General features: G+C 39.1%; 1 protein-coding gene across 1 annotated transcript in view; it reads left to right on the forward strand.

Moving 5' to 3' along the window:
• The window catches only part of hsd17b4 (hydroxysteroid (17-beta) dehydrogenase 4), a 30068-nt gene that overhangs the window by 8954 nt on the left and 7070 nt on the right, over positions 1-14044 (forward strand). Inside the window, exons 2-12 of the mRNA XM_084024652.1 lie at positions 2559-2612; positions 3618-3725; positions 4721-4780; positions 4909-4930; positions 5086-5132; positions 5403-5487; positions 7089-7276; positions 8938-9029; positions 9218-9242; positions 9380-9508; positions 11092-11204. Coding sequence (XP_083880778.1) covers positions 2559-2612; positions 3618-3725; positions 4721-4780; positions 4909-4930; positions 5086-5132; positions 5403-5487; positions 7089-7276; positions 8938-9029; positions 9218-9242; positions 9380-9508; positions 11092-11204 — 923 coding nt within the window. The remainder of the gene's footprint in view (positions 1-2558; positions 2613-3617; positions 3726-4720; positions 4781-4908; positions 4931-5085; positions 5133-5402; positions 5488-7088; positions 7277-8937; positions 9030-9217; positions 9243-9379; positions 9509-11091; positions 11205-14044) is intronic.

Raw genomic sequence — 14044 nt, forward strand, 5'->3', positions numbered from 1 at the left:
GATAATTCTGAGGGCTTTAATTTTGAAAAACCACATCAGAAGTGCCTGATATTACATAGGTGAGTCCCTGAGGTGGACCACTATCAGTCTGAATGGAAATCAGTCTGTGGAAAGAGGAAGTTTCCTTTTAATATCCATCTGAATTCATATCTAAATATTGACAATATCTGACATTTCTGAGGGCTCTTATTTTGTAAAACCAAATCAGAAGTGCCTGATATTACATGAGTGAGTCTCTGAGGTCGACCACTATCAGTCTGAATTGAAATCAGTCTGTGGAAACAGGAATTTTCCTTTAGATATCGATCTGAATTCATATCTCAAAATTGAAAATATCTGACATTTCTGAGGGCTCTAATTTTGAAAAAACACATCAGAACTTCCTGATATTACATGAGTGAGTCTCTGAGGTCGACCATTATCAGTCTGAATTGAAATCAGTCTGTGGAAAGAGGAAGTTTCCTTTTAATATCCATCTGAATTCATATCTAAATATTGACAATATCTGACATTTCTGAGGGCTTTAATTTTGAAAAACCACATCAGAAGTGCCTGATATTACATAGGTGAGTCCCTGAGGTGGACCACTATCAGTCTGAATTGAAATCAGTCTGTGGAAAGAGGAAGTTTCCTTTTAATATCCATCTGAATTCATATCTAAATACTGACAATATCTGACATTTCTGAGGGCTCTTATTTTGTAAAACCAAATCAGAAGTGCCTGATATTACATGAGTGAGTCTCTGAGGTCGACCACTATCAGTCTGAATTGAAATCAGTCTGTGGAAAGAGGAAGTTTCCTTTTAATATCCATCTGAATTCATATCTAAATATTGACAATATCTGACATTTCTGAGGGCTTTAATTTTGAAAAACCACATCAGAAGTGCCTGATATGACATGGGTGAGTCTCTGAGGTCGACCACTATCAGTCTAAATTGAAATCAGTCCGTGGAAACAGGAAGTTTCCTTTAAATATCGATCTGAATTCATATCTAAATATTGACAATATCTGACATTTCTGAGGGCTTTAATTTTGAAAAACCACATCAGAAGTGCCTGATATTACATGGGTGAGTCTCTGAGGTCGACCACTATCAGTCTGAAGTGTAATCAGTCTGTGGAAACAGGAAGTTTCCTCCCAAGATCAATCTGAATTCAAAGAGAAATATTGAAAATATTTGACATTTCAGGGGGCTTTAATTTTGAAAAACCACATCAGAACTTACTGATATTACATGAGTGAGTCTCTGAGGTCGACCACTATCAGTCTGAAGTGTAATCAGTCTGTGGAAACAGGAAGTTTCCTCCCAAGATCAATCTGAATTCAAAGAGAAATATTGAAAATATTTGACATTTCAGGGGGCTTTAATTTTGAAAAACCACATCAGAACTTCCTGATATTACATGAGTGAGTCTCTGAGGTCGACTACTATCGGTCTGAAGTGAAATCAGTCTGTGGAAACAGGAAGTTTCCTTTTAATGTAAATCTGAATTTGAGGAAAATATTGACAATATCTGACATTTCAGAGGACTTCTATTTTGAAAAACCACATCAGAACTTCCTGATATTATATGAGTGAGTCTGTGAGGTCGACCACTATCAGTCTGAAGTGAAATCAATCTGTGGAAACCGGTAGTTTCTTTGTAATGTCAAGCTGAATTCAAATGGATATACTGAAAATATTTGACCATTAAATTGGCTTTTATTTTGAAATTCCTCATCAGAAGCTCCTGATATTGTGTTTATTTTTATGTTGGACTAATTATTCACACAGATTAATTGCCATTGCCTCCAACTGCTAAGGCTTAAATGTGATCAGAATGAGGCTGGTAAAATGATTTACGTAAATAATCAATAAATGAATTCCTTAAATGCAAAATCAATCAATCAATCAATAAATCAATCAATCAATAAATCAATGAAATAATAGTTCAATCGCTTAAACATTTAATGAACAGACTGAAATTGCAAATTGCGTTCATAGGTCTGTGCTTTTATTCTGAATTCTGTTCTTGGACTGCATTACCGTAATATGTAGTATAAACAGGCACCACAGAATGACTGGGGGCTAGCTTGACCGGGGTTTTCCGAGTGGAGGCTGGCTTGACTGCAGTAAATAACCGCAACGTATTAGTTAAGATCCTTATGGGCAGTTGGCACCTTGCATGACATCCTCTGCCATCAGCGTTTGAATGTGTGAATGAGTGATAGTTTACTTGTAATGTAAATTGTTTAAGTGGTCGGAAAGACTAGAAGAGCGCTGTATAAACGCAGGACTATTTACCATTTACCATAGTCGTAAGAGTGAAAGAATCGTTTATAACACGGGGTTATCTTTAACATTTTTGTTAGTAATGTAACACAGCAGTCTTATCAGTCTTTCATCGGACTTACAGAGAGCAAAGTGCATTCAGTGGCTCAGAATTACGCTAGTGCAAATGTGTGAAAGGGCAGGTGCACCACCACACTATAGCAAGCTTTGGTTGTTGACAGAGGTGTTTTACTCTGCAAAAGTATGCTAAGGCATTTTAGTCATTTGTCTCTCTTTCCGCAGGTCTTGGCAGGGAATATGCACTGGCTTTTGCCGAAAGAGGCGCCTCAGTTATAGGTAAATAAAGGATCTTCATTTTAAGCCTTATTTTACCTCATCGTTTTGTCAAATGTAAATAAATTAAAACGCAGCGAAACCCTCCGCATTTACCCATCCTAGTATTAGCAGCAGTGGGAAGCTACTATACAGTGCCCAGGAAGCAGTTTTGGGGGGGGTCTGGTGCCATTTCAGCAGGGGAATTGGCACCTCTCCAGCTACCATTCCATATTCTGTATTACTCTATGTTGGGACTTGAATCGGTTACCCTCCAGTTCCCAAGCTAAGTCCCCACAGACTGAGCTACTGCCATCACACATTTCACTGACAGTCCTGTCAGTGTGGATGCTGACATTGGGCCCAGCAATATTCCAGATGCTTTCTCTGAGTTTTTAGGTACCGGGCATCAGTTTCATCTTTCAATTACCAATATTCCCTTTTGAAATCTAATGAACGAGCTAGTTTTTACCATATGTTCCGATAGCATTGGCTGCTTACTACATTCGCAGTACTGAAAAGCAGCTGCAGTGATGTTAATTTAGTCGACATGACAGTCAAAAACCTGCAGATTCTTGCGCCTACGTCCAATACACAGAACTAGGCACAGATACTCATCTTAAGAGGACCAGCATCAGCCTTGATATGACAGATGAGTTACAGTGACTTGAAGTAAATACAATGTCAGTATAAACATATTTAGATTCTGCTGCCAGTTACATTTATTCAGTAACCATGAGCTGCAGACTCATTTAATGGGTGCATCCATAGCTTTAGGAGATGAATTATACCTCGAAAAGAGACATGACATAAAGAAATGTGCATTGCATTGAGCATCCCAGTATGTGACTTTTTAGAAACATTGGTGCTCCCCAAAATAAAAGCATCACCTGCTCCCTGGACTGAACCTGCCCTTGAACTCTGACAAGGAATCAGCTTAGCTACACTCTTCTCCTAACCTAATCACTCGTGGAGAATTGTAGAGCTCACCCCATTATTGCTAATCTTCTTCTTCTTCTTGCTATAAAGTGAATGACCTTGGGGCAGACATTAAAGGGGGCGGAAAGAGTTCTGCAGCTGCTGATAAGGTGGTGGAGGAGATAAGAGCCAAAGGAGGCAAGGCCGTGGCAAACTATGGTGAGAAGTTTGGACTGTTGCCATGCATCTTCTCTTTTACTTTCTTTTTTTCCAGACATCATTCATCTGTTTTTTGTCTCTTGCTAACCTTGTAGTATATAGGTTATGTAATTGTAGGCCAAAAAAAAAATATTGAGTTCTGTCGGTCCAACTAGCTCACTGACAGATCTGTTAGCGAGTATTGAAGACAAATGTGTCCCTTCTGACATCTCTCTGCATCTCACATACATATCAGAAAAAAGTTCAAATAACAGAACAAGACAACAGCTTGATGCATTTTTTCCAAGGCAGTTTTCATACTTTTTTTGCAAGTTATGTTGCCCAGCAATCAATAACAATGTTCCTTTGAAAAGGTTACTCACCATGTATCATTACTGAACATGACGGGCATGTGATGGAGACGGTCAACCTTTTCTAGTACCTAATACAGCTTTTCTCATAAAACTCTCTCCTTGTCAACTCTGCATTATTTCTATCGATACACCTAATTATAACCAGGAACTATGTAGCAAAGAATCAGCAGGCATTCTCACAAACAGTCTGAGAATATGCAAAGAGAGCATAGAGAGAGTGATTTAGGAAACTTCTCAGATCAAATCTGAGCAAGGAAGGGATAGAAACTTTGACCTTAGTGAGGAGGTGTGGTTGACGCCGTTGCTAGGTATGATGCATTCTTTTAAAGAGGCGTGATTGGTTGATTCAAAAACAAAAAAGAAAATGCACTCTTATCTGAACTTTGAGGGGAAATTCATAGAAAATGTCATAATCCTAAGAATTTTGTTAGAATTTCAACACTACTCTTTGTACTAGGAAGTTTAATGAATATAGCCCCCTATCTATAACTGAAGTTTATCCAAGAATAACTATATATATACACAGTATAAATACAATCTCCTGGAAACCAGATATGCAAAATAATTAAAGATTCCTAATGAATCAAATGCAAATATGTCGTTGTAACCTTTTGTATGACCTTTACTGTCGTGCACATACAGATTCTGTAGAAGATGGAGAAAAATTGATCCAATCAGCACTGGATGCATTTGGAAGAATAGGTGAGTGTTTTCTTTGTATGGATGCATATCCCAAGTATTCTATCATTAAATTATCTCAGTTAAATGATTTGTTTGTAACGTTATTACATCAACTTGAACTAAATTTGGTAAAATATCTTTTTTTCCAGATGTTCTTGTAAACAATGCAGGGTAAGTCATTTTACTGTAATCACAGTTTTTTGATTGTAGGTTTAATCATATCTGTAGCTATTTGATTGTAGTTGCACTATCAAAGAACTACGGGCTTGTCTATTCATGTTAAAGAGAACTTTAAGTAAAAACCTTTCCTGCTTTTCTTTGTCAAGGATCCTTCGTGACCGATCATTTGCCAGGACGAGCGATTTGGACTGGGGTAATACTATGCTTGAGGTCATCTCATCTCATCACATTATTTACTTTTGTTTTGTTCGCCTCATAATCAAACCGTGCCACGAGCTATAAGAACATGAATACATTTGTTTTAACTTGGGTTTGTTGACGTAGGTCCATAAACAGATCATGTCTGTGTGTCATGTCTGAGTTTAAAAAATTGACTGCCAACTGGATGCGTTCCACATTGTCGTAATGTGAAATAATAGCATACTGTTTTGTGTTGCGTCATTCCTTTGACATTCCATTTCAGACCTGATTCAAAGAGTCCACTTGAGAGGCTCCTTCTTAGTGACTCGAGCTGCCTGGAACCACATGAAAAACCAAAAGTTTGGCAGGTAAGGAGCCCTGCTACTAACTAAAAACTGTGCCGTTTTCCTGTTACGTAGGTATGATTTGTTTTAGATCCAGCAGACAGATCATTGTTGGACTGCAATCAAGAGGTTGTCAACATGGCACAAAATGTTGTTTAGTAAGATCTTATTCAGACTTCAGCTAAAGTACCAAAGATACTCAAAATGGTGCTCTTGAAGATACACACTTGAGGTAATTAGAAATACAAAGCATGTCTGCCATCACAGTATTATTTTCAGACTGACTTTAGTCACTTGTTATAGTGATGTGTCTAGCTCTATTGGTTTCATGGTGTGCAATTAAAATATTCTGCATACTTTAAAAAGCCTAAAACAGCAAATTTGATATGAATATGTAAATCGCCAAAGAATGAAGGGAATTACTTCATTTGGTTATGTAGCACTGGAGGTTGATATCTGAACACACTGAGTACTATTAACAGTATATAGTGCTAAATATATATAGTGATGACTCCACAAAAAGCGACAAAGATGTCTTTGCAGGCTCATCTTATTCCTCCAAGTAGTACAATGTAAAAAATGTAAATATTAACTAGTCTGACGTCGGTGTTTTTTAAGGCACAATCAGTTGCTTATGCAGGATGGTAAAGATATTTTGTCCCACCAAGGGGCAACGAGTAACATGAATCTACTATGACAAATCAAAATGTGTGCTCTGAAAAAGGCCTATAGAAGTGTATTTTAAGTATAAATTGCAGAAGATCACACAACCGACTTTCCTCCCGTGTTCCTTGTTAACCTCTGTTGCTGTTTTGTAAATGAGGTCCTTCACATCAGCACATGTGTTCCACATGAATGGGAGAAGACTTAATTAACATTGAAGTGACATTATGCATAAGGTTTCACTTCATTGAGCCCAAGATCAGCTTGTATTGGAGTGGAGTAGAAAATGGCTGCAGATAATCTCGATCATATCAGAGAGTTTTTATAATATCCTATGGGTTTTGAAATTCAATCTTTGTGTGCAGTCATCTTCAGCAAAAGTTAATTGTGCATTTGAAGGTAAAACCATAACGGAAAGAAATGAAAAGTAGAAAGGTTCGTGGCGTGACTGAGACAGAATAGGGATGGAAACCAAGTCTGTGAATAAGCAGGGAGCCACACACAGACATAACTATGCTCCACATCAGGCCACCAATACACAAAAGACTTGCTCTTCTTTGTACATGTTGTGTACAATGTGTCTGCTTTACATTCATGCATTTATTTTTGCATGCAGTCTGTGCTTAAAGTGTAACGTTCAATTAAATGTACTGTTCGGTATCTGCATTAGCTGTTATGTGTGTGCGTAATTGAGCAAACATTACATGACAAGAGGCATACTCCTATGTGTTTATGCATGCATGAAACGTGTGTGTGTGTGTGTGTGTGTGTGTGTGTGTGTGTGTGTGTGTGTGTGTGTGTGTGTGTGTGTGTGTGTGTGTGTGTGTGTGTGTGTGTGTGTGTGTGTGTGTGTGTGTGTGTGTGTGTGTGTGTGTGTGTGTGTGTGTGTGTGTGTGTGTGTGTGTGTGTGTGTGCGCCCATAGCCTGTTACTGACTTGTTGCCTCGGGTTGTCTGTGGACAGAATCATCATGACAGCTTCAGCTGCAGGCATCTATGGTAACTTCGGCCAGGCCAACTACAGTGCTGCCAAGCTGGGCATGCTGGGTCTGGCAAACACCTTGGCCATCGAGGGACACAAGTACAACATCCACTGCAACACGGTTGCTCCTGTTGCTGGGTCACGCCTCACAGAGACCGTCATGTCTCCAGGTAAGCAGGGAAAAAACAACATACACAATTACATGCAATGATTAAATGTTATGGTCTGTCTAATGCACACTGTGTTGTTCTGCTTTCTCACATATACATGCTTTTTTGGACAGGCCAAAATAGGCAAATGGATTTAAAACACTTTTTATAACAGTTGGGTAATGTTATGCCCATGTAATGTTGATTTAAAAGAATTGAGGCAACAGCACTCCCGTTTGACATGCAAATTTATCATCGAATATTCAAGAACTGTGGTTTTTTTTCACCGTTCCAATGGCCATGATGAAATCATGCACCCTGCAAATGCTTTAAAAGTTTTAATGTGTCAGCCCTTGATTTAAACGGGCAGCCCTGACCTCCTTATTTAACTGTAGCTGTCCTTCGAAATACTCACAAAAGTATGAGTAATATAATGGTGAAGCATTTATATCACATGTTAAAAATCCCCACAATGAACACAAGGAAATACAGATCAGAACAGCTTGTAAATCTGGCACTCCCTGCCATATGTTGCATATGAACATAAAAACAAGCAAAAAACCCTAAAATAACAGCCATCAAAATGACGAACGATTTAAAAACGGCAGTGATTTTAGCACAGGCTGCTGTGTTTTTAAAGGATTCCACAAGCCCGTAAAGAAGGAGAATGTTTTTCTAACCCCCCCCAAACCCACTATCCGTAAATGTCTACACATCACAAGCATTTTGTGCATGCGCTGTGACTGCAGCTCTGCTGACACGGTTATTAAGCGACAAATTAGAGGAATGGCTTTGCTGCCCTGCTGTGCTGGTCTACAGTAGCATCTGTCACACTGCACTGTGCCAACTGTCACAAGATGGCCACACCTTACTAAATGACTTGCTTCCATATGTTTGCTTTCACTGACTCAGGCTTTAAAAAAAACAAAAAAACAACAGCAACAACAAAACTAATCTTGTTAAACATTGCAGAGTGCAGTGCAACAGAATGCCTCTTCTTTTACCACCATATTTAGTTGATTGAAGGATGAAGATATTTTCAGCACACATATGGTATGATTTTTAACGGTTCATTCAGGGAATTAAATAGCCTGTGCCATATTGACTTGGTTATTGCCAACATGTTTAGGCATCTGTTCCATAACTTATCAAAATACCCAGACCTTTTTAAAGAAAGATTTTGGCCTCTTTTTGCTCTCATGAATTCCAAAATTCTGTTTCCTGCTCCAGTATCGGGACATGTCTATATTAATAAAGTGCACAGATTAGTAAACAATTCCTACCTTGTAATTATGGTGACATAACAATATATTAGATTTTGGTAAATTAACATTGCGATCGTCCACTTATTGTATACTTTAATACTATATATTATAGTAATATGCTATAGTAGTATACTGTAATTTTCTTTTCCCCACTACAATGATTCCTTTTCATGGTTCAGAATAAACAGCAACTTGTAATTCAGGTCCACTCTGTAGGAGGAGGACAAAAGCTTGAGGCTTGTCTAATTACTTAGACCTCGTACTTACAATAACCAAACACAGCATCGTGTTAAAGACAGCTATCTGCCAAACAGAAACACAGAAGCACCCCTTTGCTGTTCAGGAAAACTGTATAACAGATGTGCAATGAACACAAAGCTAGGCACCTTATTTGTCTACGTTTTTGTTTTTACTCAGACCTTGTGGCGTCTCTGAAGCCTGAATATGTTGCTCCTGTGGTCCTCTGGCTCTGCCATGAACAATGCCAAGAAAATGGATCACTTTTTGAGGTATACAAACCCCACTTTCTTTCTTTCTCTTAAATAACATTAGAAAGATTTGAGTCCCACTGCACTGCATGAACCTTTGTGTCTATTTTTCCATTGAGAACAGTAGTGTAAGTTCATTCTCCATTGACTCCATAAATAAATCGTGTTGTTTTTTTTTTACCTGTGTGTTCATTCATTCTCTTTTACAGGCTGGTGCAGGCTGGATTGGTAAATGTGAGTATTGTATGATTTTTTTTCTCCTCAGGGAATGTCTGTTTGGATCTATGATATGCATTTCTCCCCTGGTTGACTTCTATTGTACATGTGTAATTTGCAGTGACCTGTTTGTTTGTGTGTGTCCATGTGTGCAGTGCGCTGGGAGCGCTCTCAGGGCTGCACTGTGAGACAGAAAAACCAACCCATGACTCCCGAGGCTGTCAGGGTCCAGTGGGACAAAATCTGTGATTTTACAGATGCAACCAAGCCTGCCAGCATACAAGGTCAGTAATGTCACGTACATATACACAATAGCCTCCAAAACACCCCCACATGCATAGCACCTGTGTGTACACAGTGTACATACTGTATAGGAACACAGATGCACACACACTCACAGAAAACACTTACATAAGGACCGCATTGCTTATTAAAATGTTCATGTGGTCTTTGTCTTGAGTGGTCATTTTTTCATTGTAACATGAACATTTTCAGAGTTGGTTTGTGCCCTCCCTCGTAACCATGCTAGTCTGCTTTCACATTTGTTTGACTCATTCTGTGTTGAGTCAGAATGATTCAGATCGGAGAATCTAATAAAATCCATCAGATACTTACCAGTTAAGTAACCATGCTCATTGTATGGTTCGCACTCGCAAGTAACAATTATCTTTCTGGGGATTACATGTTGAATTAGTCTATATGGAGTGGAACATAAGGCAAGGGGAGGAGGGGAGGGGGTTGTTATTTCTCTCCTCCATCCATCTCCACGCTCTCAGATGTACATTCAAGGAAAGGGCGGTGGTGTCAACATGAAGTGAACGAGGGGAGCAGTCCCACAGGGCGCTAGCTGGCCTCATTATTGTAGCTTATTACAGAAACTTGTTGCTGCCTCTCTTTTGTCACCGCCTGCAACGGAGTGATGGGAATTAGTGGCTGTGGTCTCAGTCTCACTCTGTTTTTGTTCCAGTTGTCTCAGCTGTCTTCCTTTGTTTGTGTTGACTGAATCTGCATGGGTGTTCACAGCTTGCGTTACCAGGGTGGATATGTTTATATTTCTTGGCAAACTTAGTTCACACGGTGTGGACTCGAAGTCTGAAGTATGTAAATGTTAGAATAGAAAACCGATCATGGTTATATTCTTAACTCACGTGGATCTTCATGCATTTTAAAGCTGCTCCTAGATTAGTATGCGTTAGATTGAAATTCTTATTATTTGCAAACATCTCCCTGGGATTCTATTGAACTTTACTTTGATTGATTAAACATCAGATTCAAATTCAGAAAAAAAGCCAAAAATATCCTTCAGCTTGGGGTAATTGCAATTTGACAACAATGATTCAATAATAATGAGTTATAACATCCTGAAGTACAAATACAATAAAATATTTTCTAAAGTAAAGAAGCGAGTTCAAGTAAAAGTTTGACTTTCCTTAACTTGTGATGAACTAATTAACTAAAAAAAAAAAAAAAAAAGTGATGTCCATCAATCAGGGGAGCTAATCATGGCTTCAACTCTATCCGTACTGCCTTTATTTTGAAATAAGAGTGCAATAATAAAGTAATAATCTTTAAACCATTGTTAAGGAATGAAGTAAGGTAGATGAGAATTAATGGGATAATTTTAACTGACTAAAGCCTGGATTAATGAAATCACACATGGAATCAGTCAGCTGATGGGTGGATCGTCAGTAAGCTAGTGTGCATTAAAGTAAAACACATCTACATGCTCTGGGGCATCAGAGATGCACATGCCTAAGGTAATGGTTGGCACTAATGAGGAATTATTTTACTTGTCATCTCAGCTTCATTTCTAGTTGTCCTGTCCTGGTGTGCTTCGACTCATCTGTCACCTTTCACCTTTTTATAGAGTCTCTACAGTCAATTATGAGCGTGCTGTCTGGATTGGAGTCGGGTGGAGGAGTGGCCGCGAATGCAACAGCTGCCGGAGCCTCTGTGGCCACGGCTGCAGGGATCAATCCTGTGAGTAGAGATCCCTGCTTTTCATTTCTCTGACAGCGATGCACAGGGTATCTGCAGGTCTGCGAAAGTCTTGAAAATCATCGAACCAATCAAAAATGTTTCTGCTTGCTTATCTGGACATTCATGTGATTGATTCTGTCATTATGAATCATGTGGAATGACTGAAAACATGTTGATAAATAAATCATTCTAGGTCATATTGCCCCTACTGGATTTCCCCAGTGCGTTCATACTTTTGCCTAGTATGATTTTGAAACGAGTATTAGATTTCACTCTTTGTGATATTAACAAAGCCTTAGACAGGCTTAAATTTGACCCTTGGTGGCACCTGACCCTTTTATATTATTAACACCGTTTCTCTGTCTCACTCACGTTTTTCCCTCTCGCTCCCTTCAGCTGCTCCTCCTCCGTTAGCGCTTTGCCTATATTCCTACTTCCTTTCTGACCAATGCAGCTCTTTTCACCAGTTTTTCTCTCCACCTCATTTTCGTTCCACTCCATCATACCTCTCACCCAAGACTCGAGTAGCTAGCATCTGTAACGGTTGGTCGATGATGACTTCTGAAAGTGTGGAGCTGTAAAATCTCAGACTGTTTCAAACAAGGGATCTCATGACTCTTTAATACCACCGCACTGTACTTAGTCAGGGACGGTAATACCATTCTCCACCAAGCTCAGACAACTTACATAAGTACTTCGACATCTCGCGCATCATCGCTTCATATTTAAAGGAGACAACTGCCGGATCAGATAAGCTTTTAAGAAGGCGTACAATAGATGTCGCAGCACAATAGTACAGCGACAGCTCCCTGGATGGCTGGCCTTCACGGTGTTCACTATCATGGAATCACAAAGGGTGAACTGGTTCCAGCTCACGTTCACTCTCTGCACTGGCTGAGTTGCTTGAATAAAACATTCAGCCCCAAGTATAATTGTATCGCATGAAATAATTATCCACAGAAACGGCCACCATTTTCCGTTAAGCTTGTTGTAGCATGAAATCATGAGGCTGTGTCTACAGCAGGGACGCACCGATACCACTTACAGCCCAAGTACAAGTACTTATGCTTGAGTACTTGCTGATATCGATACCGATATGAGTACGACATAATACCATGACAACTCCAATAATTACTTTGAAATGATCTCCTTTCTTTCTGACTGTAACAAATTAAATATACAACACTCAACATTGTGTTTTCCTGATACAAACATTATCATTAATTAATCATGCATTAGGTTTTATTAAGAGCCTAGTTAACCATTTAACTAATCGGTTAAACGGTTAAAAGGAAAAAAGATTAAACAAAAGCTGAGCAAAGAGGAGCGGCTTGTCAAGCTGGTCCACCTTAAATGTCAGTGTTGGAGTTATTGCTAACTTCGGGGCTAACCCACAACAAATCCCAAATTATTTACAAATCATTCCTCTAAATCGTGATGTCACCACAATATAAAAGACATTTTAGGGATCATCATTTAAGTAATGTTTAAGTGTCAACTATCTTGGAATCACCCTTGAAGATAAAGTCTACAAACATTGCCAACAGAGGCTCTCTGCTATCTCAGTCACACCCCACCTTCATCTTCCCCAGCTCCTCACATGCTGAACATTACACACAATGCCTCTAAAATCATTGGTCTTCCTGCTCTCGACCCCCAGCCCTCGTTGACATCAGATTCAGAGCGCTCACTGTAGCTCACATGACCCAAGCTATCCCTCAGTTCCTGATTCAATCTACTTCCATCAGTAAATCCGAGGACAGTAAATGACATATCTATCCATTATTCCTTAATTTGAGCTTCTGCAATGGAAAGATTTTTCAATACAATAATTGGATGATTATTTAAAAAACAAGCAGTAGTTGCACCCCTAATTTCAAGTAATCTGCATACAATTTTAATAAATACTACATTTAATAGCAGAATAAACAACCTAATACATATTTCCAGGCCGGTTGTGGTATTTTAACGGGAAATGAGGAGAGAGAGAGAAGGTCAAGAGGTTAACTTCACATGATCAGGCTAAATAAAGAGAAAACATAGATTTTTCTTCATCCCTCTGAGTGATGAACCAACTTGACTAACACCTACTGTACGTGCACCTCCACTGCTTTTGATTCTAGCTCGTCGACTGCAGCTTAAATGTATGTGCGTATGTGTGAGACGGGTGTATAATATTAAATCCCCAGTTAGCGGGATGCTGGCATGGTTCCGAAAACACAATGTCTCCCACACCTGCAGTTAAGTGCAGTTTTAATTAAAAAGAGGCTTTGTAGGGATTATCGACCAGCTGAGAGACGGTGTAATCACGGCGTTTGGCTAAACAATAGTTTTAAACAGCAGCTCAACACAGGATGAATGGGTAACCGCAGGACTGCTATGATGCTGTCACAGATGTATGCCTATTGTGTGCTACAGGGGATTTTAATGTGACTCAGTTAGACTTTGAGAGCCGGAAATATGTCTTTATAGATCCCTCCTGTGATTGAATAGCACTACTTGACATAAAGGAACCAGCTGAACTATGGATTTAATTTCCATGAGAACTCATCATGTTTTCTGGTCCCTCTCCCCGTTCCATTTGACCCAGCCATGTCATCTGTTGTGTCACGTCTTCTGATACATCCTGTAATGCTACTTCTGCAATAATCAATACAATAAACAGTCAATATTCATGGAGCACAAAACAGGGCAGTAGCTCTCACTAAGGCTGTCTGTCTGTGTGGGTCACGGAAGAATATTGATGTAATAATAATAATGTTCTAAGATTGTTTCTTTCAGTTACAGTCATACTATATTTATTATATATTAGTTCATTACCAGAGGAAAGTAAAAAAAAA

Source organism: Eutrigla gurnardus, assembly GCF_963514095.1.
Source record: "Eutrigla gurnardus genome assembly, chromosome: 13".
In the NCBI taxonomy this organism is placed as follows: Eukaryota; Metazoa; Chordata; class Actinopteri; order Perciformes; family Triglidae; genus Eutrigla; species Eutrigla gurnardus.